At 63.5% G+C, this 23,002-nt stretch overlaps 1 protein-coding gene and 1 long non-coding RNA gene across 5 annotated transcripts in view; both read right to left on the reverse strand.

The window, feature by feature from the left end:
• Positions 1-9,420: 9,420 nt before the first annotated feature.
• On the reverse strand, positions 9,421-11,954 carry LOC137462441 (uncharacterized). Its single transcript, XR_010993694.1, has 2 exons — positions 11,878-11,954; positions 9,421-10,772 (listed from the first exon to the last, which is right to left on the reverse strand). It is a non-coding gene; the product is annotated as an uncharacterized lncRNA (long non-coding RNA).
• A 368-nt stretch (positions 11,955-12,322) lies between these two features.
• Positions 12,323-23,002, reverse strand: part of AHDC1 (AT-hook DNA binding motif containing 1) — a 48,554-nt gene continuing 37,874 nt past the window's right edge. For all 4 annotated transcript variants that reach the window (XM_068172543.1, XM_068172544.1, XM_068172541.1 and 1 more), the window contains 4 exons: positions 18,820-18,982; positions 18,050-18,090; positions 12,592-17,649; positions 12,323-12,480 (listed from right to left, as the gene is read on the reverse strand). In XM_068172543.1, the coding sequence (XP_068028644.1) occupies positions 12,635-17,572 (4,938 nt within the window). In that variant the 5' untranslated portion in view covers positions 17,573-17,649; positions 18,050-18,090; positions 18,820-18,982 and the 3' untranslated portion in view covers positions 12,323-12,480; positions 12,592-12,634. The remainder of the gene's footprint in view (positions 12,481-12,591; positions 17,650-18,049; positions 18,091-18,819; positions 18,983-23,002) is intronic.

The following is a 23,002-nucleotide window of genomic DNA, read 5'->3' on the forward strand; positions in this document are numbered from 1 at the left end:
CCATTGGCTGCCCGCCCGCAGATGCTGCCGCGCCATTGGCTGCGCTCGCTGTCCATCAAAGCCGTCCTACGCCACTTTCGTACGGACCTGGCGCAGCGGAAGAACCGCACCCAAGCCGACCGCGCAAAGAGAGTAAATGTGGAGGAGTGTACCATGAGGGGAGATAGGCGGGGGGAACCCCGGGCGGTCTGGGGACAGATTACTGGGACAGAGGGGAGAACCCTGCCACCAGTCACAATTACGACATCTCAAAAATATTTGTGTTTGTTTATGAAAGCCAAAACTTGACACTCTTCCAAGTGGCATTGGAGGAAAGGCGTCTCTGTCACTTCCGCACCTCCCCCGGAGAGCCCCGCTTTGGTGTTGACTTTCGCCTCTATGGTTCCACCTGGGGGAGCGGGGGTGTCAAACCAGGGCGGGGCGGCGGCCCCGGGTCTGGGAGCTGCGTGTGGGATTTGGGGTCTGGGAGCTGGGTGTGGGATTTGGGGGCTGGGAGCTGGGGTCTGGGAGCTGGGTGTGGGATTTGGGGTCTGGGAGCTGGGTGTGGGATTTGGGGGCTGGGAGCTGGGGTCTGGGAGCTGGGGTTTGGGGTCTGGGAGCTGCGTGTGGGATTTGGGGTCTGGGAGCTGGGGTTTGGGGTGTGGGAGCTGGGTGTGGGATTTGGGGGCTGGGAGCTGGGGTCTGGGAGCTGGGGGTGGCATTTGGGGTCTGGGAGCTGGGGGTGGGATTTGGGGGCTGGGAGCTGGGGTTTGGGGTGTGGGGTGTGGGAGCTGGGGTTTGGAGTGTGGGAGCTGGGTGTGGCATTTGGGGTGTGGGAGCTGGGGTGTGGGAGCTGGGTGTGGGATTTGGGGTCTGGGAGCTGGGGTCTGGGAGCTGGGTGTGGGATTTGGGGTCTGGGAGCTGGGGTCTGGGGTGTGGGAGCTGGCGTCTGGGATCAGGGGATTGTGGTCTGGGATTTGGGGTCTGGGGTCGGGGTTTGGGGTCGGGGGTGGGAGTTGTGGACAAGGCGTGCAGGGTGGGGGGTTAGGGGACAGGCCTGCAGGAGAAGGGCTGGAGGGACGGGGGCCTTGGGGAGAGGCAGGGGTTGGCAGGGGGTGCAGGTGACAGGGACACTGTTGGGGTGCCGCCGAGCGGAGCCTGCAGCTGCCAGTCCTGCCGTGAATCCCAGGACCCCCAGCCCAGCTCGAGCCCCTCCTGAGGAGGGTGGCCCCAGCCCCCAAAGCAGGTTGCCATCACGGGGATCCCCGAGCTGGGCCCTGGGGACAGCCCCCCGCCCTCCTGGCTGGCCACCCAGGGGCGATGGCCACTGGAATCCTCCGGGTGATGCTGACTTTGCTCCCACCTGGATTTCTCCCCATGACTTGGTGAGGCTGGGAGCGAGTCAGGGATTAAAGGAGCCGGGAGTAGGGAACAGCGCTGTTGGGGACACGGGGACAGGCGCTGCTGGGTGGGCACTGTCCTGCACCCCAGTCCCACAGGGACAGGCAGCACGTGGGGGTCACTCCAGGGCCTGGAAAAGCCCTGTTCCCTGCCCCTCTCCAGCGCAGCAGAGAGGCAGAGTCCTGGCATGGCTTGGGCTGGAAGGGCTCTTCAAACTCATGGGCCAGGACACCTTTACTAGACCAGGTCGCTGCGAGCCCAGTCCAGTGTGGCATTGAACACTTCCAGGGTGGGGCCAGCATCCTGCAGCTCATCCTGGTCCTCGGCAGAGCCGGGGTGATGCTAATGCCCTCCACAAACTGCAGGAGCAGGGATCTGATGAGAAATTCCCCCAGATGGCATGCCATGTTTCTGCTGGTGCACCTGGATATTAAATCCTGCCTCCCTGCCTGATGATCAAACCAAGCCTGTGGGCTTGATGGAGAAGAGGGAGCGGGATGAAGGGCACTGGCACAGACATCCATCTTTTCCCTGCTCTGTGCTCCTGCTTTAAACCAAACCACAGGGAGTAAATCACCGGCGCTCCCGCCAGGAAGCAAACAAATCCGGAGCCGTGATGGCAGAGTCAGCGCCCAGGGTCACTCTGGTGTGAGCCGTGCCTGTCCCTCGTGTCCGTGCCTCCTCCGCCCTGTGACACAGCCTGTGCCTGCCCCGGGGTCCCTCCGGATCCTGCTGGGAGAGATGGACACACAGACAGACTGAAACAGCCATTTCTTGCCTGTTTTTTGCATCGCTTTCCTCCACGAGTCCCACCTCTGTAGGATGGTGCTTCCTGGTGCTCCCCATGTGCATCCTGGCAGGATGAAAAGGGGGACACGGGGTGGATGGGGGGCCCAGGGCCTGGGGTGCACGAAGTACCTGGGGTACACGGGCACATGGGGACCTGGGGTACCTGGGGTGCACGGTATGCACAGCACACACGGCGTGCCCAGGGTACCTGGGATGCAGTGGGGTACATGGGATACTGCCCCAGTACCCCCATCCTGCCCTAGCACCCCCAGTTCCCACCTGAGGGTGTGGGCCAGGGGCGGGGGCGCTGCTGGAGGCCGCTGAGCTCCATGTTTTCCAAGCTGCCAGCGAGCCGTTCCCTTGAAGATCTGCCTCTATCTCAAGGTGTCACAGCCTCAAGGGACCTACCTAATCTGTATCTGCACTGCAACCTTTATCTCTCCTGCTCTGTTTGTAGCTGCTGAATAAAACCTGCTAAACTGCAGGATCCAGCCCACCCCCCTCTGCCCCCCCCCCCTGCTGCCGTGCCCCCCGACACTTTTTTGCCTGGTGCTCTTGCCTGCCAGGTGTTTTCCTGTGTTCTGCTGGAGGTAAATGATGCTCCAGGGGATGGGGAAGGGCAGCCAGGCTGCTCCTGCCTCCCACCTCCCTTCCAGGTGGGCTCCAGCCATGTCCAAGCCCTTGATAACCCCAGGCAGACCCTGGCACAAATCAGTGCCTCATCCCAGCCCTGATTCCCTCAGCGTGGGCTTGGATTCTGCTGAAAACCAGGTGGGATCCAGGAGGTCCAGCCTCATCCTTTCTCTGCGTGCTTCAGGGACTGGGAAAGGGGACATTCTCCACGGGAGGGAGGAGATGGCAGCTTGTTGAAGCCTCGGATGTCTCTTCCCTGGCCAACTGCCCCTATCCCAGCAGGCACAGCTGCATCCCTGCTCCCTGTGGGAAAGGAGCCAGGGCTGCGAGCACCAGAGCTGTGAGGATGCTTTGGAAACATGCACCAAGGCTTCTCCTGCACCCCTGATTCCCATGGACCTGGGATGCACAAGGACACATGGCATACTGGGGGTGGAATGGGGCTCACGGGATGGACAGGCTGCCTGGGGTGCAGAGGACACCTGGGGTGCACAGGGTGCCTTGGATGCAGGGAATAACCAGGATGAAATGATGCACACGGGCTGGATGGGCTGCCCGGGGTGCCTGGGATGCAAGGACACACACAGCCCCTGTGATGCACAGGACACCTGGGATGCACGGGATGGAAGGGGTGCGTGGGATAGCCGGGGGACCCGTGATGCCAGGGGCACACGGGATGGACAGGATGCGTGGGATGCCCCGGGGTGTCCGGGACGGATAGGAGGTGCCTGGGGTGTCCGGGATGCCCGGGACTCTCAGGAGGTGCCTGAGATGTCCGGGATGCCCAGGACGCTCAGGAGGTGCCCGGGATGCCCGGGGTGTCCGGGATGCCCGGGACGCTCAGGAGGTGCCCGGGATGCCCGGGGTGTCCGGGATGCCCGGGACGCTCAGGAGGTGCCCGGGATGCCCGGGGTGTCCGGGATGCCCGGGACGCTCAGGAGGTGCCCGGGATGCCCGGGGTGTCCGGGATGCCCGGGACGCTCAGGAGGTGCCCGGTGTGGGGTGCCCGGCGCGTCCCCGCGCCAGCGTGGCGCGGGCAGTGGCTGTGCCGCTGACATTTACTAATCAGCTCTCACCCAGCGCACACCCGCTCCCTTCTCTTGCTGTCTTGTCTCCATGGAGACTCCGCAACCTTTGCTCACTCGTTAATGGTATCTCAGCAAAAGAAACTCCAACGCCACCCAGCCTTCCCCTCCCGGCCCCGGGAGAAATCCTCGCCTCTCACCTCCATCCCCATCCCCTCCTGCCGCTGGGGATAAAAGGGACGAGTCCTTGTTAGCGAAGGACCCAGCCACGGGGGCAAGTTCTGACGGTGGCGCAGGGAGGAGGGAGAGCCACCATCATCCTCCTCGCCGCCAAAAAAACAAGGCCGGGGGATTTTATTGCTGTGGCAGCAAGGACAGGCTCCATTCATGCGGGATTCTGGCCAGCAACCCCTTTCCTGCCTGATTTATTGAGCCACAAGGCTTGGCATGTGGTTCTGCCTGCGTTTCTGTGTTCCCCCATCCCAAACCCACACCCCAACATCCACAAAGCCACCCAAAAACCATCCAAAGGGAGTGGCTGGTGCTGGGAACATGCTCCGTCCCCGGTGTCCTGCTCTCGCTGATTCTGTTTTCAAATTAACATGGGAAAGATGCCCATTACCTGCTTCCAGATAATGACTATGATTAGGCAGAGCTCTGCTGCCAGCCGAGATCTGAAGGATTTCTGTGCTCTCCAGCAGCGCTTTGCCAGTGCAAAAACAAGAGCAATAAAGTGTAAATAAAAGACTAAAGGAAATCGTGGGTCCATCAGCGGATGGGGTGCGTGGAAGGGGCTCTAATGATGGGCTCTCTGCAGTGGGGTGTTGGCTGCAGGCTCCAGGCAAGGAAAAATTGGAGAGGGGCTGTCCCAGTGCCTGCGCCCCACGTGTGAACCTGGCTTGGCCCCTGCTTGCTGGGAACTGGGTGTTTGGGGAAGGAGAATTCAAGATGTGCCTGTGTAGGGCTGTTCTCGGGGGACTCCTGGCCCTGCAGATAGAGCTGGGGGCTTAAAGAGGGGGGAAGAAATAGCTGGAACTCCTGAGATGACTGTACCAGCTCCTGGAGCATCCAGGATGGTCCCACACCTCCTCTGCCTTGTGGTGGGACACTCTGCACCCATGGAGCAGGACAAGGGACCCCTCTGTGCCAGGTGCCCAGGGGCATCTCCATCCCCAGGCCACCAGAGACCCCTGGGCAGGGGATGCTCAGGATGCACAGGGAGCAGCACAAGACCCATCAGGGCTGAGCTTGTCCCCATCCTCTGGGGATGCTGGGATGTCACTGGGGGCTCTTGCCCTCATCCCACTGCTGAGGGAGGCACAAATCCCCTGCCTGTGCTGCCAATCTGAGATCCAGCTCCCTCTGAGCCTGCCAAGATCCCCCCCAAACCGTCCAAGATCCCCCCACCATGGCTAGAGGAGATGGAAAACCTTGGCTGTAGCCATGAGCTCACCCTCCTTGAGAGCCTTTGAGGTGGCTCTCATCACCCCTGGGGCAGAGTGTCCCTCCTGCCTGGCCCTGCACTGACCCGTGGGGATGCTCTCCCAGGACGGGGTGTCACCATGCCTGGAGGAGGGTGATGGTCCCCACAGTCCTGGGGGAAGCTGCAAGGAGCTGCCATTCCCTCTGACAACTGCTTCAAGCAGTAACTGGCAGGTCCAAAACCTGCTCTCACGTGTGGCCCAAAGGCAAGGCAGACCCCTGGGGACCCCATGACCCCATGTCACCCCACTGGGCTCCCACTGCCCGTGGGATGGGCGCGGGGAGCCCATCCCGACCGGTCGGAGGCAGGAAGCTAATCTGTGCACAGATTAGGCAGAGTTCCCAGCAATGGAGGTTTCTTCTTTTTCCTCCCCCCCTCAGTGATAACAAATAATAATATAATCCCCTTAATCCCTCCCCGAGGAGCCGGCGTGAACTCCCGGCCGGGAAGCACCGCGCTTCTGCCGCTGCTGATAACTCGCACCCTGGGCCCCCAGAAAAACAAACACTTTGGCTCTCACGTTGCCCCCCAGAACTCCATGTGCTGCCCTGTGGCTCCCTCTCCCAATGTCCCCAGACCCCCCCATCCAGCTCCACTGCCATCCTGGGAGGATCCAGCACCACTCCCGGCTCCTTCCTTCTTGGCAAGGCCATCATGACCCTGCAGAGCCCCCAGACTCAGCCAAAGGGGGCCCATTCAAGACCCCCATGGAGGCTCTGCCCTCTCAGCTCCTACTTCCTTTGCAGCAGGGAAGTGGCAAAGCCCCAGGAAGCTTAGCTTAGCACCCCAGGTGCCCCTGCGCCTTCTGCCCAGGGACAATGCCATGGGTGTCCCCCCTGCACCCTCCTTGTCCCCAGGGAGACACCCTGGGGGGTCCTGCAGCCCCCACGATGCCCCAGCTGAGCCCCAGTGCTTTGTTTTAGGGATGTTGGTGTGGGGAGCATCACCTCCTGCCCCAGCTGAGTCCCCAGGAGTGCTGGCACGGATCCTGCACTCCCCCCATCACTGGGGTGCTGGGAAGGAGCACATGTACCCAGCTGCCAAATGCCCCTCCCTTCCCAGGGACCCCAGCCTGCTATTTCCCCCCTGGTGCCGAGCCCTCCCTCCGTCACCATCCAGCAAATATTAATAACAACCCTGCAACCGCCTGTGCTTTTATTCCCTGGCTTTGCTGGCCCTGGCTCTGCTGAGCTCAGCTCCTCTGGCTCCAAAATGCCTTTTAAAATTACCAGAGAGTGGAGACCCCTTGCGAACACCCTGCCCCCGGCTGCCCCCTCCTCCCTGGCAGCCACCCCGGGGCCAGCAGCACCCATGTGCCATGCCGGGAGCTGGGTGCCATCCGCCCCCCTTATTTAAGAGGCGCCAGGCTGGGCTTGATTAAAACCCGAGTGAAAGCCAGAGCCAGGGCAGAGAGGGGGATTAGATCGCTCCGGGGAATGTTAATGGACTCCAGAGCTTTCTGCCCGGCTGGCGGCTGGGATGGATCCAGCCCTGGATGGACAGGCGGGCGCAGGGCTCTGCTGGACCCTGGAGCACGCGGAGGGTGGCGGGGGACAGACACACGGGGCTTGCAAGCATTTTCCAAGGGCCTGGGCGCTCCTCTGGGAAAAGCAGGGGTGGTCTGGTGCTCCAGCTGGGCTCTGCCGCCCCCGCTGCCGCTGCAGGGGCCGGACTGTGGCACAGCACGGGCTGCCCACGGCGGGGTGGCACCGCCGTCACCCGCACACCCGCCCCGGCTGTCCCGGGCTGGGGGACCACGGCAGTGCGGGGTGACACCGGCCGTGGGGGGCTTCAGCGGGGCTGAAGGGGCTGTTAGCGGGGGTGCTGCTGCCGGGAAGGGCCGGGGCGGGGCAGAGGTGCCGCTGTTGGGGCGCCGGTGCCCCCGGCACGGAGCCGCTCCCCACCCGGCTTCGCTGGATTGCAGGTCTGACGTGGGAAATCGCCTCCCTCCCTCGTTAGCTGTGATTAGCATGTCAAGTGGTTGAAGTTGGTGGGTATAAAGGATGCGAGCGAAGAATAATGGCTTCAATTTTCTTCACGGCACAGCCATTAATTTGAAGGAGAAGGGGGTGTCCAAAGCTCCCGGCAGCTCCAGCCCTGCGGGGTGAGGGCGGCTCCTGCTGCTGCCCTGCTTGGCGTGGGGGACACGACCCTGGCGGAGAGCCTGGCACCGGCACAGGCGTCCCATGTGCTTCCCGTGCCAGGGTGATGGTGCACATGGATGTGCAACACGTGTGCATCATGCACACCATCCCGGGAATGAGGAATTCCCCCGGTTCCAGCCCCAGGTGATGGGCAGGAGGGGAAGGCAGGGGCAGGGGGGCAAATTCCTGCCGTGTGTCCAAGGGGATGGGAAAAAGTGGAAATGGAGGCCGAGCTGCCTTTGCCAGGTGGGTGCTGGCTCCTGGCACAGCCCTCGGAGCATCCTTACATCCTTCTTCCCCATGGATCGAGTGGTCAGTGCTCTGGCTCCGTGCTGGCCCAGCCCTGGACCCCTCTGACGTGGAGCATCCCTCATCCCATGGTCCTGCAGCATCCCTGGTCTCCAGCGTCCGGAGAGGCCAGAACCCTCCTCCCAGCAGAGCTGCTTAATTAAAACCATCATTTCCATCCCGAGGCACAGCCAGGCACCAGGACCTGGCTCACCCCCCATCCCTGCACACCACGTGGCCATGCCGGACTCACCCTGGGTGCTCCCAAATGCAGCTCCCTTCAAAAAATCCACACTAAACAAAAAAATAGCAAAGCAATCATCCCCCCCCAAAATTTGAGCTTTTTCCTCCTTTCCCCCAGCAAATCCAGGTGATGCTGGGCTGTGCTGAGCAATCCCCAACAATCAGCCCCATCACAAGGCTTTTCTGGCTCCAGACTGGCTCATGCTGCTTGAGAGATATAATTGAGGCTTTAAAAAAAGACAGAAAATAATAAAATAAGTGAAATCCAGCTGTGGTCCAAGCAGCCAGTCATACCCAGCAAGGCTCTGGTGTGCCAGGTGATGCTTCCTGGTGGGATTTACCTACTGGGGGGGAATTTTATCATCTTTCAGTGCTGCTTGTTGTGACCTGAAATGGGAGAGAGGAAAAGTGGGGCGGGAAGGAGTAAATCTGATGCTCGTGGGAACAATCATATTGGAGCCAAGCTGGGAATGAAGGGTCATGGACCCCCGAAGACCTGCCAGGAGGGGTCATGGAGGAGCCAGAGCGGGGGTACAGCACCTTGGAATGGGTGCTGGATGCAGGCACAGCATCAGGGACGGCTGGACCCCCCAACCTGCTCCCGTGCCTCAGTTTCCCCCTGTTATGTCACAGTCAGGGGACATTTGGTGGAGGCACAACACCGGGGTGCCCCCCGCTGTTGTCCCGTGTCCCCCCAGCCCTGTCACTCTGTGTGAGGACGGTGGGAAGGAGGGGCTACAACCCTCGTCCCACCCTCGCCAGCAGCGCTCCCCCCAGCAAAGAGGGGGTCCTTCAGCATCCCCCCACCCCCTTCAGCACCTCCGCGGGCTGCGGTGGCGCTGGCAGCCCCGACGCCCCCGCTCCCCCATCCATCAGCACGCGCCCGTGCTGCTCTCCATGGCAACCCCTGCTCCCCCGGCCCCCCAAACCCCCAGCGCCGCAGCCCCGGCCCCGCCGGCACCGCTCGCCCTCCCACCCGCAGGGACCCCCCCCTCTCCTCGCCCGGAGGACGCTGCCGCCTTCGTCTTCCCAGGCTGGAAGTTGGTGGATTCCCGAATTTTATTGGTTTTGTCCTTTTCCTCCTTTTTTTCGCTCCTTCCTGGCGTTGGCGCTTCTCCCATCCATCACCGGGAAGCCGCCCGGATTCCTGTGCCCCCTTCCCCCGGGCGGTGCCAGGGCCGGGTGGGCACCCCTCCTGCCTGCAGAGCCCCCGCGGGTCCCCCGAGCGCCACCGGGCCCCTGGCACTGCCCCCGGGCCCGCAGTGCCGCCCGTCCCCAGAGGAGCGCACCCGATCTGTACCGAAATTCCGCTCTCTCGGTGCAGTTCCGCCACATCCCTAAATCCAGGGAGGGTCAGCATCCCTCCAACACCCGCCCCCGGCACGGCCAGGCCGTGCCCCCCAAAAACGAGAAGCAAGAAAGCAGCGGGCATCGCTCAATATATAGGTTTCTTTTTAATATAAAAAAAGTGCCTATTAAAAATTCCTTCCTAAATAACACAAAAAGACCGTTTGAGGGGCAAAGCGGGGGCCGGGGGGCTCACGGGGGGGCCCCTCTGGCCAGGGCAGCACAAGCACTGCACAGGGCAGCTGGGGGGGCGGGGGAAGGAGGGGGTATTTTGACCAAATTTGGGTAGTTTTCTCCTTTTTTTTTTCTTTTTTTTTTTTGTGAAATTTGCTTTTTTTAATCCATTTCAGGGTGGTGTTCTTCTCTTTGTGTGTGTGTGTTTTCTCTTTTTTTGCACAACCCACAAAGCTGTACAGAGATTGCCAAACTCATGGAGGGGGGGACACACAGGGAATTTGTGGGAGGAGAGGACCCCAAAGCCCACCTGGCACCCACACACGCACCCACACCCTGAGCTCGCCACCGCCACCGCCTCGGGGACCCTGGGAAAGGGACCCCCCTTTACCCCAGCCCCCCCTACTCCTCCTCCCCACCAAGAGGGTCTGTGATTGATTTATTTCTTTTTTTTTAAACTTTTTTTAAAAGTTTTTTTCTTCCTTTTTTTTTTTTTTAAATTCCTTTTTGTTTTTATACAAATTTGGATCTTTGGGTGTGTACTGCCAAAAAAAAAAAAAACAACCAAAAAACCCAACAAAAAAATCAAAAACCCGCCTTCGTTCTTCAGAATAATAATAAAAATAAAACTCAAATCATCATTGAATCATTAAAAAAAAGGCAACGGAAACCCAAGGAACCCATGCGGAAGTTGCACACCACAAAACCACAGCAGATGTACAGAATGCAATATACAAGACACGATTTATAATAAAACATTATATACAATAAATAGGTTATTGTTACTTTTTTTTTTCTTTTTTTTTGTTGCTCGATCTGTAAATAAATTTTTTCTCAGTGCATACTGGGGGCGGTTTTGCTCTTTTCTGCTGCATATTCACCTCTTGGATGCTTTAGGCCTGTTCTCCATCATTTTTGGATTCTCCCTCCGGTGCATGATTCCTTTTTTTTTTATTTTTTGGTGATTTTTCAGCTTTTTAATTTTTTTTTTTTTATCCTTAAACATTTTTTTTAACTTCTTTTCTTCAAAAGTATTTACAATTGCTGGTTTTGTGCAGAAAATGAAAATTAATCAAATAAAAAATAAAACTTAAAGAGTCCCTCTGCTTCTGGCTGGGAGGAGAGAGAGAACGCGGCGCCGGCGCCACGGCCGAGGCGGGGGCCGGGGGCGAAGCGGGGGCGGCGGGGCGGGGTCCCCTCCGGAGGCGGCCCCCTCCTCTCCTCTCCTCTCTGCTCCGGCGGCCGGGATGGGCGGGGGGCGCAGGGCTGGGGGTGCTGTGGCTGGGGGGAGAGGGAGAGAGGAGTGAGGGTCCCACCCTGGGGTGCCTGCCCAGCCCCACCCAGCACCCACGGACGCGGGGTCTGGCACCCACATACCCTGGGGCGGGGTCCTGTCCCCCCAGAGTGGCACCCACACACCCTGGGGCGGGGTCCTGTCCCCCCAGAGTGTCACCCACATACCCTGGGGCGGGGTCCTGTCCCCCCAGAGTGGCACCCACATACCCTGGGGCGGGGTCCTGTCCCCCCAGAGTGGCACCCACATACCCTGGGGCGGGGTCCTGTCCCCCCAGAGTGGCACCCACATACCCTGGGGCGGGGTCCTGTCCCCCCAGAGTGGCACCCACATACCCTGGGGCAGGGTCCTGTCCCCCCAGAGTGGCACCCACATACCCTGGGGCGGGGTCCTGTCCCCCCAGAGTGGCACCCACATACCCTGGGGCTGGGGACTTGCCCATCTCCCATTCAGCACCCACATACCCACGGATCTGGCACCCAGGCATCTGGGGTCCTGCTCACCCCAGTCTGGCACCCCAGCACTCAGGGGCTGGGGTCCTGCTCACCCCAGTCTGGCACCCCAGCACTCAGGGGCTGGGGTCCTGCCCACCTCCTTCATCTGGCACCCCAACACTCAGGGGCTGGGGTCCTGCTCACCCCAGTCTGGCACCCCAACACTCAGGGGTCCCCTGCCCCAGTCTGGCACCCGTGTCCCAGGGGATCTGGGGTCCTTCCCACCCAACCCTGCAGTCTGGAGTCCTGCTCATTCTTGTCTGGCACCCACAGACCCGGGGTTCTCGGGTCCTGCTCCCCCCATCTAGCACCTGAACAGGGGGTCTGGGCCATCCCACACCCCTCAGCTCTGCACACCCGGGCTCCTGCACCCCACAGCCCAGGCTCCAGCCACCCCCAGACACTGGGGAGCCAGTTTGATGCCTGGTGGGACAACACCCGGGCCCACTGCTCAGAGCCCAGAAGGGGCCGGGGGCACCCAGAGGGTGGGTGCAGGTGGCTCAGAGAACCCCCCAGAGCATGGAGCACCCAGCACAGCCTGCTGGGGGACCGCTGCTGGGTGGGGAACACAGCAGGCACTTACCTGGTGACGGTGGCGTCTCCGAGCCCCGCTGGCGACGCTGCCAGAGCCTGGCGGGGGTCAGCGCTTCACCAACACCCATCGCTGTCCATCCGGCAAGAGCAACCCCCGCGGCGAGCGAGCGGACGGGGAGGGACAAGAACAAGAAAAGAATCCCCAAACAGCCTCCCCCGGGGCGGCCCAGGGGTCCCCGGCCGGGCTGTGGGCAGGGGCCACCCGGCGCTGACCCCCAGATCCCCTCCTGCCCTCCCTGCCCGCGCCCCTGCGCCGGGCCTGGCGGGTCCGTCCGTCCGTCCGTCCATCCGATTGTCCTGCTGCGGGGCGGGGGGGCGGCAGTCCGGGAAGCAGAGCCGGAGGTTGGCAGGCGGAGCGGGTTTGAGTGCGGAGGGGGAAAAACGGGGGGTTTCTCTCTTCATCCATTATTATTAATTTTTTCCTTTTGTTTCACTTATTTTTTATCTTTTTTTTTCTCCTTTTTTCTCCTTTTTTTCTTTCTTTTTTTTCTTTTTTTTTTTTTTTTTTAAGAAAACAAACAAACGGTTCCAATCCCAGTTAAATACAGAACTTGAAAAGTGTTCCAGAAAAAAAGTGCTGGCTAAATTACCTCTGAAAGAGAAACACAACATGGAGAGAGAGAGGGGAACACGATGAGAAGGGCCCTGAGGGTCCCCTGTGTCCCCCTCTGCCACCCTCACTCCCAGGTTCTCCCCCACCTACCCTGTAACAAAACCTCGTTGTCCCGTTGGCACGTCAGCAGACACTACAATGAGGTGACCGTAAAAGTGTCCTCAGGGTGTTGTTGCTCTACCATGGGTCCCAAAAACCCGCTCTTCTGGGTGGGGGCCATGACGGGGTGCCCTTGGGCTGCAAAACTGGGGTACCTGTAGTTGTCCTGCAGCTGCAACATTGAGTCTCTCGGTACGGGGGAGATGTTCAAGTCATTGATCAGGGGACAAGCGTAGGGTCCTCGGTGGTGAGCCCGGGACATCTCCAAGGGCTCCTTCTCGCCCTTGGAGGGGTGGGTGCTGCTTGGGCTGCTCAAGTGGGGGTTCAGACACGGGGGGTCCGTCCTGCCCATGAAGTCTACCAGCATCCCAGCCCCCGCCTTGCTGTCGTACGAAGGGCTGCGGGTGCTGGCGTTGGGGGAATACCAGTACGGGGGATTTTTGCAACTGGGGGAGTCATAGTGCGGTTGAGGCATGGGGAGGTCGCGGCAAGCCAGGTGTGGGGCGTGTGGCAGGGCCCCCCCCTGCATGCTGTGTTTGAGCGAGTCGCAGGCAGGCAGCTTTCGGATGCTGCCTGCCCGGAGGTCCTCCTTGAAGGCCAAGGTCGGGGAGCAGTTGGGCGAGAAGGCTTTCTGCAAACCGGCCTCGAACACAGTCTGCTGGCCAGGGGCCGCCAGCTGGTGTGGGAGGGCAGGGAAGTGCTTGCTCTCCAAATCCGGCTGCCCCAAACCGGGGGAGTCGCTCTGGAACCCCTGCACAAAGGTCCCATCCGAGGGGGTGGAGGGGTTCATGGAGTAGGGGCCGGTGTAGTCACAGGGGTCCCGCTCCCCCACCCCGAAGCCCCGGGACTGGGAGGGCAGGGGGGACATGCTGCTGTCCCCGCTGTAGTAGTCCAAGCCCAGGTCCGTGCTGTCCTGGAAGAGGGGGTTCACCGCCTGTGACTTGGTGGGGAACTTGGCTTTGCCCGTCCCCCTCTCCTTCTTGGAGGCACAAGCCCCTCGGGAGCCCCGGGGCTGCCGGGGTCCCGTGTTCCTCTTGGAGGGGTACACGGAGGAAGAAGAGGAAGAGGAGGAGAAACTCAGGTGGGAGGTGTCGAACATATCCACCTTCTTCCGTCGGCCTCGACCGGGCTTAGAGTTGCTCTGGAAGAGGACGCTCTGGTTCCAGTTGTAGCCAGGGGCAGAGGATGCCTCGTTCCAGTCCATCATCAGCTTCTCCAGGCTGGAGAGGCTGGACTGGCCCTCGCTGGAGGACGCCTCGCTGTTGGCGCGCCGGTAACCAGCCGGCTGGTTGAACTGGGTGCTGTCAGAGGAGGACTCGGAGAAGGTCTCAGAGACCGTCTGCTGCTTGGCTTTCTGCGGGGTGTAGTTGGAGATGTCCAGGATGACATTGGGTTCATTGAGGTGGCACTCGAAGCCCGGGTTGTAGAGCTGGCTGAAGGCTTCTGAGCTCCAATCCAACCCACCGTAGCCTTGCCGGAAGGCCCACGGCGCAGCGCTGGGGAACTGCCGGCAGTTTTCAGGTGAGGGCTGGAAGGATGCTGACCCCTTGGGCACCATGTAGCCGCCGGGCGAGACGGTGCTGGCCCGGCTGTCGCAACGCAGGGGGGTGTGCGCGGCGCTGGAGAACTGCCCCCCCTGCTCAGCACTGTTGAAGAAGGCCGCTTTTCCCAGTGGCAAACTGGGACCAGCTGTCGGTGGCGCGTAGCCGGCACTGTGGGCACTGCTGGGCGAGGACGGGAGGCTGCTGCCACTGCCATAGGCGAAGCTGCAGTCCTTGCTGTTGGGGCAGTCCTGTGCTGAGGGGTACTGCTTTCCTGGTGGGAACACGCTGGCGGGTGCCACGCTCTGCCCGGCGTTGCCGTAGCTGCCGTACGGGGAGTAGCCGGGGGTGCCGCTGGCCGCTGGGTGAGCCGTGGGTGACCGGGACACGGCCGATGGCGGGGCCAGTTTGGGGAAGGACTCGGTGCCCCGGCACTCTGACGAGCCTTGGGTCACCCCGTAGGCGCTGGAGGCGCGGCCGGGCGGGAACGCTGGCCGGCCCTGCATGGCCGCGTGGAAGGCGGCTTCGGCACCGGGGTTGGCCGCTGCCACTTTGCCACCGCGGGCGGTGTAGGCAGCCATGCCCCGCTGGCCGGGCAGCGTGGCCGGGGGGGCCGTGTAGGCAGCCGCCGATTTACGGGACTCGGAGCGGGACGCGGAGAGGGCGAAGTCCAGCAGGTCGGAGGAGTCATCGGAGTCCAGCAAGGAGCGGAAGTAGCCGGTGAAGAGGCTGTGCCGCTCCGGACCGGTCTCTGTCTGCGAGGACGGTGCGCTGCTGGCGTAGAAACCAGCGCGGCCGGAGGAGCCCGACTCCAACCCCGCAGCATGGAAGGGTCTCGCCTCGGCCCCTTGGTAGCCACCGTTGCGTCCAGGCTGGCCGCCGGGGTGGCCGTGGTGGGGGGCCCAGGGGCTGCCCTTCTCCCCCCCGCCCCACTCTGCGGCGGGGCCGTCCCCAAAGCTCTGCCCCGAGTTGGGTTCGGGGAACAGTGCCCCGTTCTTGCGCGCCCGTCGCTTCCGCTTGGGCTTTCCCACGGGATCGGGCTCCAGCCGGCCGCGCTTGCGGGGGTGCACGGGGTCAGCGTGGAGGGCAGTGGGGGCTTTCTTCTTCTTCCCGATGCCCTCAAAGAAATCGCTGAAGGAGCAGCGTGCGGCGCGGGCAGCGTGGCTCCCCCCACGCCCACCGAAGCCCCCCGCCTTGCCGCCGCGCCGGCGGAAGCCCTGGACACGGTGCAGGAAGTGGGAGATGCTCTGGGTGTCGGGGGCTTGGTGGATGGACTCGGGCTCGCTGGGGGTCCAGCAGCGGGGCGGTGAGCAGCGCCCCGAGCACTGGCTCTGTCGGTTGAGGAAGGCCAACTTGGCCAACACATCCGAGTAGTCGGCTTTGCTGTCATTGGTGTCGGCGATGTAGGAGGGCTGGGGCGAGGCCAGCTTCTGCTTCCTCCTCCTCCTCTTCTTCACTTCCGGGGTAGGCTCCTTGGGCTTGGCTTGGCCCAGCAGCAGGTTTTTGGGAGGCCGGCCCCGCTTGCGCTTCAGGATAATGGGCATCTCTCCGGGGGGGAACACCACGACCACGTTGCGCCCATTGTTCTTCATCTTGAGCAGCGGCGTGGGCTCCACGGAGCTGCTGGCTGCCAGCTCCTTCCCCTCCAGGTTCAAGTTGCTGCTGAGCGATGACACCTTGTAGGTGGTCTTGTTCCTCCTCCCCAGGGACACGGGGATCTTGGCCATCTTCACCACCATCTTCCTCACCCCCCGGCACTTGTTCTTCTTCCCTGCCGTGGGGGCTTTGGGCATCTCGTTGGGGTCCAGCGTGGTGGGAGGCGGTGGCGGTGGGGGGCTCAGCACTGGGGTGTCAGGCTCCTCAGGCCCGGGGGGCATCTCAGCGGGCAGGGTGAGGGGGGACAGGACGTGGCTCTCGGGGGTGATGTCCACCCGGCGCCCGCGCCCCGCCCTCCTCCGGCGGCACAGCATCTTTGGCTTATCTGTCCGGCGCAGGGCGTACTTGCGGTGGTCTTCGCCACACCGCCCGGCCCCCCGGCCTCCACAGGGGCCCCGCTTCACCATAGTGCTCAGGGGACACCCCCCGAGCCGGGGCTGCAGCCCGTGGGGCCGCAGAGGGTCCCCAGTGCCCGGCTGTGCCTCCAGCAGCTCCGAGACGGTTCCCAGTGGCTGTGGCTCCAGCAGCGAGGGCTCAGTGGGCAGCAGTGGGGGCTCCAGCGCTCCGGGCAGTGGCTCCAGGGTCTGCAGCCCCAGAGGCTCCGCCAGTGGCTCCAGGGACTGCAGTTCCAGCGACTCGGACAGAGGCTCCAGCGACTGCAGCTCCAGCGATTCCGAGAGCGGCTCCAGCGACTGCAGCCCCAACGGCTCCAGGTTTTGCAGCTCCAGTGACTCTGGCAGCGGCTCCAGGCTCTGCGAATCAAGCAGCTGGGGCTGTGACTCCAGGGACTGGGAATCCAACAGCCGGGATTGGGAGTCCAGCTCTTGGGCTGGCAGCAACTGGGGCTGTGGCTCCATTGCTTGCGATTCCAGCAGCTGCGTCCCTGGGCAAGCCAGGGAGGCCAGCTCGTTCAGGATGTCCGCCTCGGCCAGTTCCGAGTAATCGCTGGCATCGGGCTGGGAGCAGCCAGCTTCATCCGCCGGAGCTTTGGAGACATCCCCCACACCCACGCTGTGTCCCGGGGGCTGCGGGGTGCTCCCCCCGCCTCCGTCAGCTTCTCCGTCGCGCGCTGGGGGCCGGGGATGCCGCGACGGGTCGGATTTGAGGAGCACCCCCCGCTCCTCGGGGCTGCGGATGCTGTTGGCCAGGGAGGGTGAGGAGAAGAAGCTGTACTGGAGGTCACGGTCAGCGGGCAAGAGGCGGCTGTCCTCGTGAGCCCCACTGCCGCCACGGAGGCTGCCACAGTCCAGGTGCACCCCACTGTTCTTGAGGTCCTCAGAGAGGCGGTTGAGGTCCTTCATGATGTCGATGAGCTGCACCACAGGGTGGAGGTTGATGTGCCCGTTGCCGCACTTGCTCCGGAGCAAGGCGAGGATGCTGTCTACGTTGCAGCGGCCCGAGGCCAGTGTCGCGTTGGGGAAGGTTTTGGGCGCCCGATCGCGGGCAGATGCCTCCTCCGCGCTGCCCCCCAGGATCCGGGGCTCCCCGGCACAGCCCAGCAGGTCCTCGGCCGCCTTGGTGCCCCCGTGGACGCTCTGGCAGCGGTCAGCCGGGTCGCCGTGCAGCAGCGAGCCTGCCTGGTGCTCCCGGCCGAGCGCGGGGCACGACCCCTCAGGGAAGCTGAGCACGCTGCAGGATAACGCCTTCTCGGCCGGGCAGGCGGGGGGCCGCTGCCCCGGGTGTCCCGGCGGGTAGAATTTGGGCTCTCGAACGTAGTCGGGCGAGCCACGCACAACGCTGGTCGTTACCACTGGGCCCGGGGGCTTCACGCGCATCCTGACCTCCTCCTCCCCCGCGTGCCGCTTGGCCGAGCAGTTGCTGACATGGGGGTCAGGGAAGGTGACACCAGGACCTAAGGGCGGCAGAGAGGGGGACAGTGAGGCTCCACAGGCACTGCCAGCCAAAAACAGCCAGCAGAGCCTCACTCCAACCCCCTGTTCCCAGGGATGAGGTCCCCATATCCACCCCCCAGCTCCCTCTGCCCTGTCACCAGCAAGGATCCGACTGGCACCGCAGGAATGTGTCAGCCCTGCTCACAGATGGGAAAATGGGGCCTTGGGGGAACTGGATGCCTTCCCCAGCTCAGGAGCAGGGGCTGGATGTCCTCCCCACACCAGGACCACTCGTGCCAGACTCCGGCAGAGAGCCCCCTCCCAGGTGAAGAGGGGTAGCTGCTTCCCGTGAGGGTCTGGGTTTTCCCACCCCACCCTAGGGGCAGAGTTTGGGTGTCTGGGGGGAGGGCTGGAACTTACCCTCGGCTTTGCTGCTGCTCCTGCTATTGCACTTGAGCTCTCTGCAAAGGAAGGGGTGTGCAGGGTCAGCCCCACACAGGGGGGGACTCACTTAAGTGCCCAGCCCCCCCCGTGCCAGTCCCTCCACGGGACATACCAAGGGCTGATCCTCCCGAGCGGGGGATGGGCAAAGAGGGGGAGGCTGCCTCTGCTCTGGGGGACAGAGGGGACAGATTTACGCCCCCCTCCCATGCCCAGCAGCACCTGCACCCCCTCCGTGGGGCGGGGGGCGGCGGGGGTCCTTTGGCGGCGCTGCCACTAGGTGTCCCCGGCGAGCCGCGCTCCGGACACGCGGGGGGGTCTTCGCCCGAGGAGGTGCTCAGCGCATCCCACCCCCCACATCCCCCCGGCTCCCACCCACCCGCGGACACCCCGCGCACAGCTCCGCACTCCACCCGCGGTGACACTGCCCGCTGCCACCCCTCCCCTCGCCGGGACGCCCCTCTGTGGGCGCCTGCCTCAGTTTCCCCTCTCGGGAAGGGGGTATAGCGAGGGTTGTGGTGGAGGGGCTCGGGCACTCACGGATGGGTGCCAGGCACCACGTGCCCACTGCACAGGGGCTGCAGCCCCTCTGTTCACCCCAAAATCCCAAGCCGGGAGGCTGTGCAGAGCCGGGGATGCCCCCTCGCCCTGTATCTCCCAGACAGGGATGGACAGAACATCGGCAGCAAGATGTGCCGCCAACCCCCACTTGGTGCCGCACCCCATTTTTGGGGTGAGGCCCCAGGTACCTGTTCCGGGGGTGCTTGCAGTGCAGGTTCACTCGGAAGCTCCTGCTGTCGCCGTCGCTGCCAGGCTGGCGGGGGCCGGAGCCCTGGGCACACGGGAACCACTCGGCTGGCGGGCTGGCACCGTTCTCCAGTGCGAGGGGCTGGCAGGCGACCGAGCTCCCATCTGCTCGAGAGAGACCCCCGCACATCAGCCCAGCGGCCCCCTCCCCTGGGAGTACCACTTGCCCCGGCCGCCTTGGGTGCCCGCAGGGCTGGGCACACCGTGTGCCACCCATGGACGCCTCCCCCTCGAAGCCACAGCCCATGGGGACACCCACGTTGTGCCCTTAGCCCCGTCACGGGATGCCCGGGGTGGCGTTTTGGGGCAGGACAACCCTTTCCTCCCCACCGTGTCCATGCCTTGAACCGGGGGCTGCCCATATGAGGGGGAGCATCTCCCCACCAGGCTGTAGGCACACGTGTGCTCATCCACATGGATGTGCACGTTGCACACGCGTGTGCAGAAAGCTCTGGCCACCCACTCTTCTGCAGGAGGTCGAGGCACCCACAGCCGCTGCCCGGGTGGCACAGGGGTGCACGGTGGAGCCCCTCAGCCCCTCTCAATCCCCCCGTGCCAGCATGTCCGCCTGTTTTCCCTCCCCAGCGCCGCGTGTGAATCCCTGCCGGTTGGCTCCCTCCCCCAGCACACACCCGCAGACACACACACGCAGCCGCTCGGCGTGATCCAGGCTCTTCCCGGTGTCTGGATTAGCGTGACAACTTATCAACAAGGCAGGGAAAGAGAATTCAAACCTGTCAGTCCATCCACATCCCCCCCTTTCCCCGTCTCCCCGCCAGCCTTTGGGCGCAGCGCTGGCACCGCGGAGCTGCGGGCACCTCGGTGTAAAGTTACACCAAGGGCTATGTGGAGCAGGAAAATATGTGCTAGAAAGACCGGTCTCGTCTCTGCTGAGGCTGCTGGTGTGCCCAGGGAGCTGTCGGAGGGGAGGCAGGCAGGAAGGAAACAAACGGGAGGTTTTCCAGAGCAGCCGCCGAGAGCTGGTCCCCGCTGCACACGCTGAGCGCGGCTCGACGGGGAGGTTCGGGGTGGCGGGGGGTGTCGGGATGCACCCCCCCAGCTCTGCGCCGCCGTCCCCCGGTGTGTCCGTGGCGCACGGAGCTGCGGCTGCTTCGGCAAACACTGCGGGACGCCCGTGGGGTCCCCAGCGGGGTGTGGGGGGTCTCTGGACACGCCATCGCCCATGTTCTGCGTGTTCGCCGTTGCCCACGTTCGTCCCCGGGTGCAACGCCGGGTGCCGCAGGGCTCTTACCCCACACCGCCGGTGTCCGGCTCCTGCTCTCGGTCCCACTGGGGGCCACGTGTCCCGTGACACGCGGGGGACACTCCGTGCGCCGCGACTCCGCCCTCGCCCCGTCCAAACCACCCTCCATAGCGGGGACCACCTGCACGCCCCCGAACATCCCCCACCGCGGAGTGGGCAGCACCAGCACGGTGGGAGCGCAGGTGGGAGCCCGGCAGCGGCGGTGGGGAGGGGGCTGTGGGGCGGAGGGAGCTGCGGGGGGGCAGCGGGGCGCACCGGGATGTTCGCCGCGCCGCCGCGCTCACTTTCACCTCCCCGCTCAGCCCCAGGCAGCCGCCACATGTTTCCCATTAGGCTCTCCGGACCTCGCCATTCCTGGCTTCCTCGCCAGGGGTAGGGCCTTTTTCCTTATTTTTTGATTTTCCCCTTTTTTTTTTTTTTTGAAATTTCTTTTAATTTTTTTTCTCCTCCCTGGTTACAAAACACCAGCCGAGACCACACAAGCGAGGAGGGACGGAGGGAGAAGGAGAGATAGAGATGGGCGCCGCGGGCGGGGAGAGCCGGCCAGACCGGGTGCTGCGGCGGGGCCGGGGGGGTGAGGATGAAGAGCGGGGGGATGAAGCGGGCGAGATTGCAGTCACCTCCGCTTCCCACCTCCTGACCCCGCAGCCCTGCAAAGATAACAGCCCCCGAAGACTGCTGACTCGCCTCGCAGAAATCCAATATCCTCGCCTGGTGAACTAATCGACTACCTGGGCTCCCACCTCCCCTGCCCGGGCTTAATCCTGCTGCTGCAAAGCTTTAATTAGTTTAACGGTTTCAGGCTTGACGGAGGTTGGCGGCGAGAGGAATCAGAATCATGGAATGGTTTGGGTTGGAAGGGACCTTAAAGCTCATCTCCTTCCAGCCCCCTGCCACGGGCAGGGACACCTTCCACTAGACCAGGTTGCTCCAAGCCCCGTCCAACCCGGCAGGATGTCCCCACACCTCCCCCACTCCACCCAGACAGGGTTCCCCTTTGGTGGAAAGGGTGCCGTGGGGTGGCAGCCTGAGTGTGCAGGGGGCTGCAGGCGCCCCCAAGCCCCCCTAAGCTCCCCGAGGCTGCTGGCACCCAGCCCCGACCCACAGCGCTGGCACAGGGCGGGCACGGAGGGGCCGTCTTGGCACCGGCGTGGCGGCGGGGGGATGGAGGGATGGCCCCGCAGGACACGGACGTGGTTTGGTGCCCGGCTCCGAGGCCACCCAGACGTCAGGGTGGGGCCGGAGATGCCACCGGGAGACAGGCAGGCGGCAGGGACACAGCCGCCACACAGATGGGGACACGCTGGCCCCACGCCTCCCACCCCGCCGGGGCGCCGTGCCCAGCCGCCCGCGGCGGCAGCGCTGGGGACGGGGCGTCCTCCCTATTGCCCCGCCGCCTCGGGGGTCCTTGGGCACCGCGGGGCGCTGCGAAGGCTTGGGGTGGCCCCAAGTACCCCCACATGGGCGTAGGTGTCTGGTTCCTGCTGTCACCCGTGTCCTGTGGGCACAGCTGGCCTTCCACTGCAGGGGTGCCCTACCTGACCCTTCCCGCCCCCCCCGAGTGGCAGGGGGGTGTCCCACTCGCGTCGCACACGGGGACGCCCTGGCGGTGCCTCTCCCTTGCACACTCGCACTCACACACCCTGCTGGTTTTCCTCCCCTGTTCCCGCGCACCTGGGGGCACCACGGGGGTGCAACTCCCCTGCGCACCAACCCCCCACACCCCTGGGCCATCGGGGAGCTTTTCCCCTCCGCGCCCCGTCCCTCGCACCCCCCATGTCCCCTCCCAGGCGCCCCCAACCCCCGCCCCACGAGTTCCCCCCAGCCCGTCCTGCGCCTGCTGACACCAATGGAAAATCCCCTCCAGTGACAGCTTCCTGGCAGGCGCTCGCCGAGGGTTTCCGTGTTCCCCAGCCAGCCCCCACTGGCCACCTCCTCCCTGAGCCACGCGGGGGGTCCCTCCGCCTTCACCCCCTCCACGCCGACCTCCACAGCCCCTCTAATTCCAGCATCACAGACCCCAAAGCTCCTGCTCCCTCCTCCTCCTCACCACACCTCATCCCCTGCCAGCGCCCTGCCCTCCTCTGAAGTGGGGCACCCCTCAGCGCCAGGGGTGTCTGGGGTCCTCTCTGGGTACCACTGGCAGCTCCCAGAGCACCCACCCACCTTGGGGACCCACCACCCTGTGACTGGGAGCAGGGCAAGAGCTGGGGTTTCAGAAGGGTGGGCACAGATGGGTGCTGGGGCATGCAGTGCCTGCAGGCAGCCCTGACCCTTCCTTCAGTTGTCACCCCATGGCTGGAACCCCGCTGTCACATCCCCCCTGCCGTCACCACGTCCTCCCGCTGCCCTGACTCCTCTGCCATGCTCTTAATTAGGAGATGGAGCAGATGGCGCCTGGGTTTCATCTTAGGTAACGGGTCCAGATGAGCTGCTTGGCCGCCAGTTCCCTTTGTGGGGCTATGAGAGGTTTTTTGGGGTGCCCCCCAAGCAGGGAGCTGCTGAGGGGACCTGTCCCTCCAATGCACTGCGGGGATGCTGCAGGGACTGCAGTGCCAGGAGGGATTGGCTGGCATGTGGGGCAAACATTCCTGGGTTCTGCCCTGTCACATCATCCCAGGGTGTCACATCTCCAGGGCAGGCTCAGACACCCGCCCTGGCACTGGGAGGAGGGCCTAGGACCACTGGGCTATAAACAAGGGGTGCCAAAGGTCTTGACATCTCCTCATAACCCAGAGCTGCAGGAAGGTGGCTGGGGAGTTCATTTCCCTGCAATCGCCCTGGTCCTGGCAGCAGGGACCCCAGGGACACCCCCATGCTGCTGGGGACGGTGCTGAGTCAGGGGACATGGCCCTTCTCCT

Source organism: Anomalospiza imberbis, chromosome 25 (assembly GCF_031753505.1).
Source record: "Anomalospiza imberbis isolate Cuckoo-Finch-1a 21T00152 chromosome 25, ASM3175350v1, whole genome shotgun sequence".
NCBI classification, from domain to species: Eukaryota; Metazoa; Chordata; class Aves; order Passeriformes; family Viduidae; genus Anomalospiza; species Anomalospiza imberbis.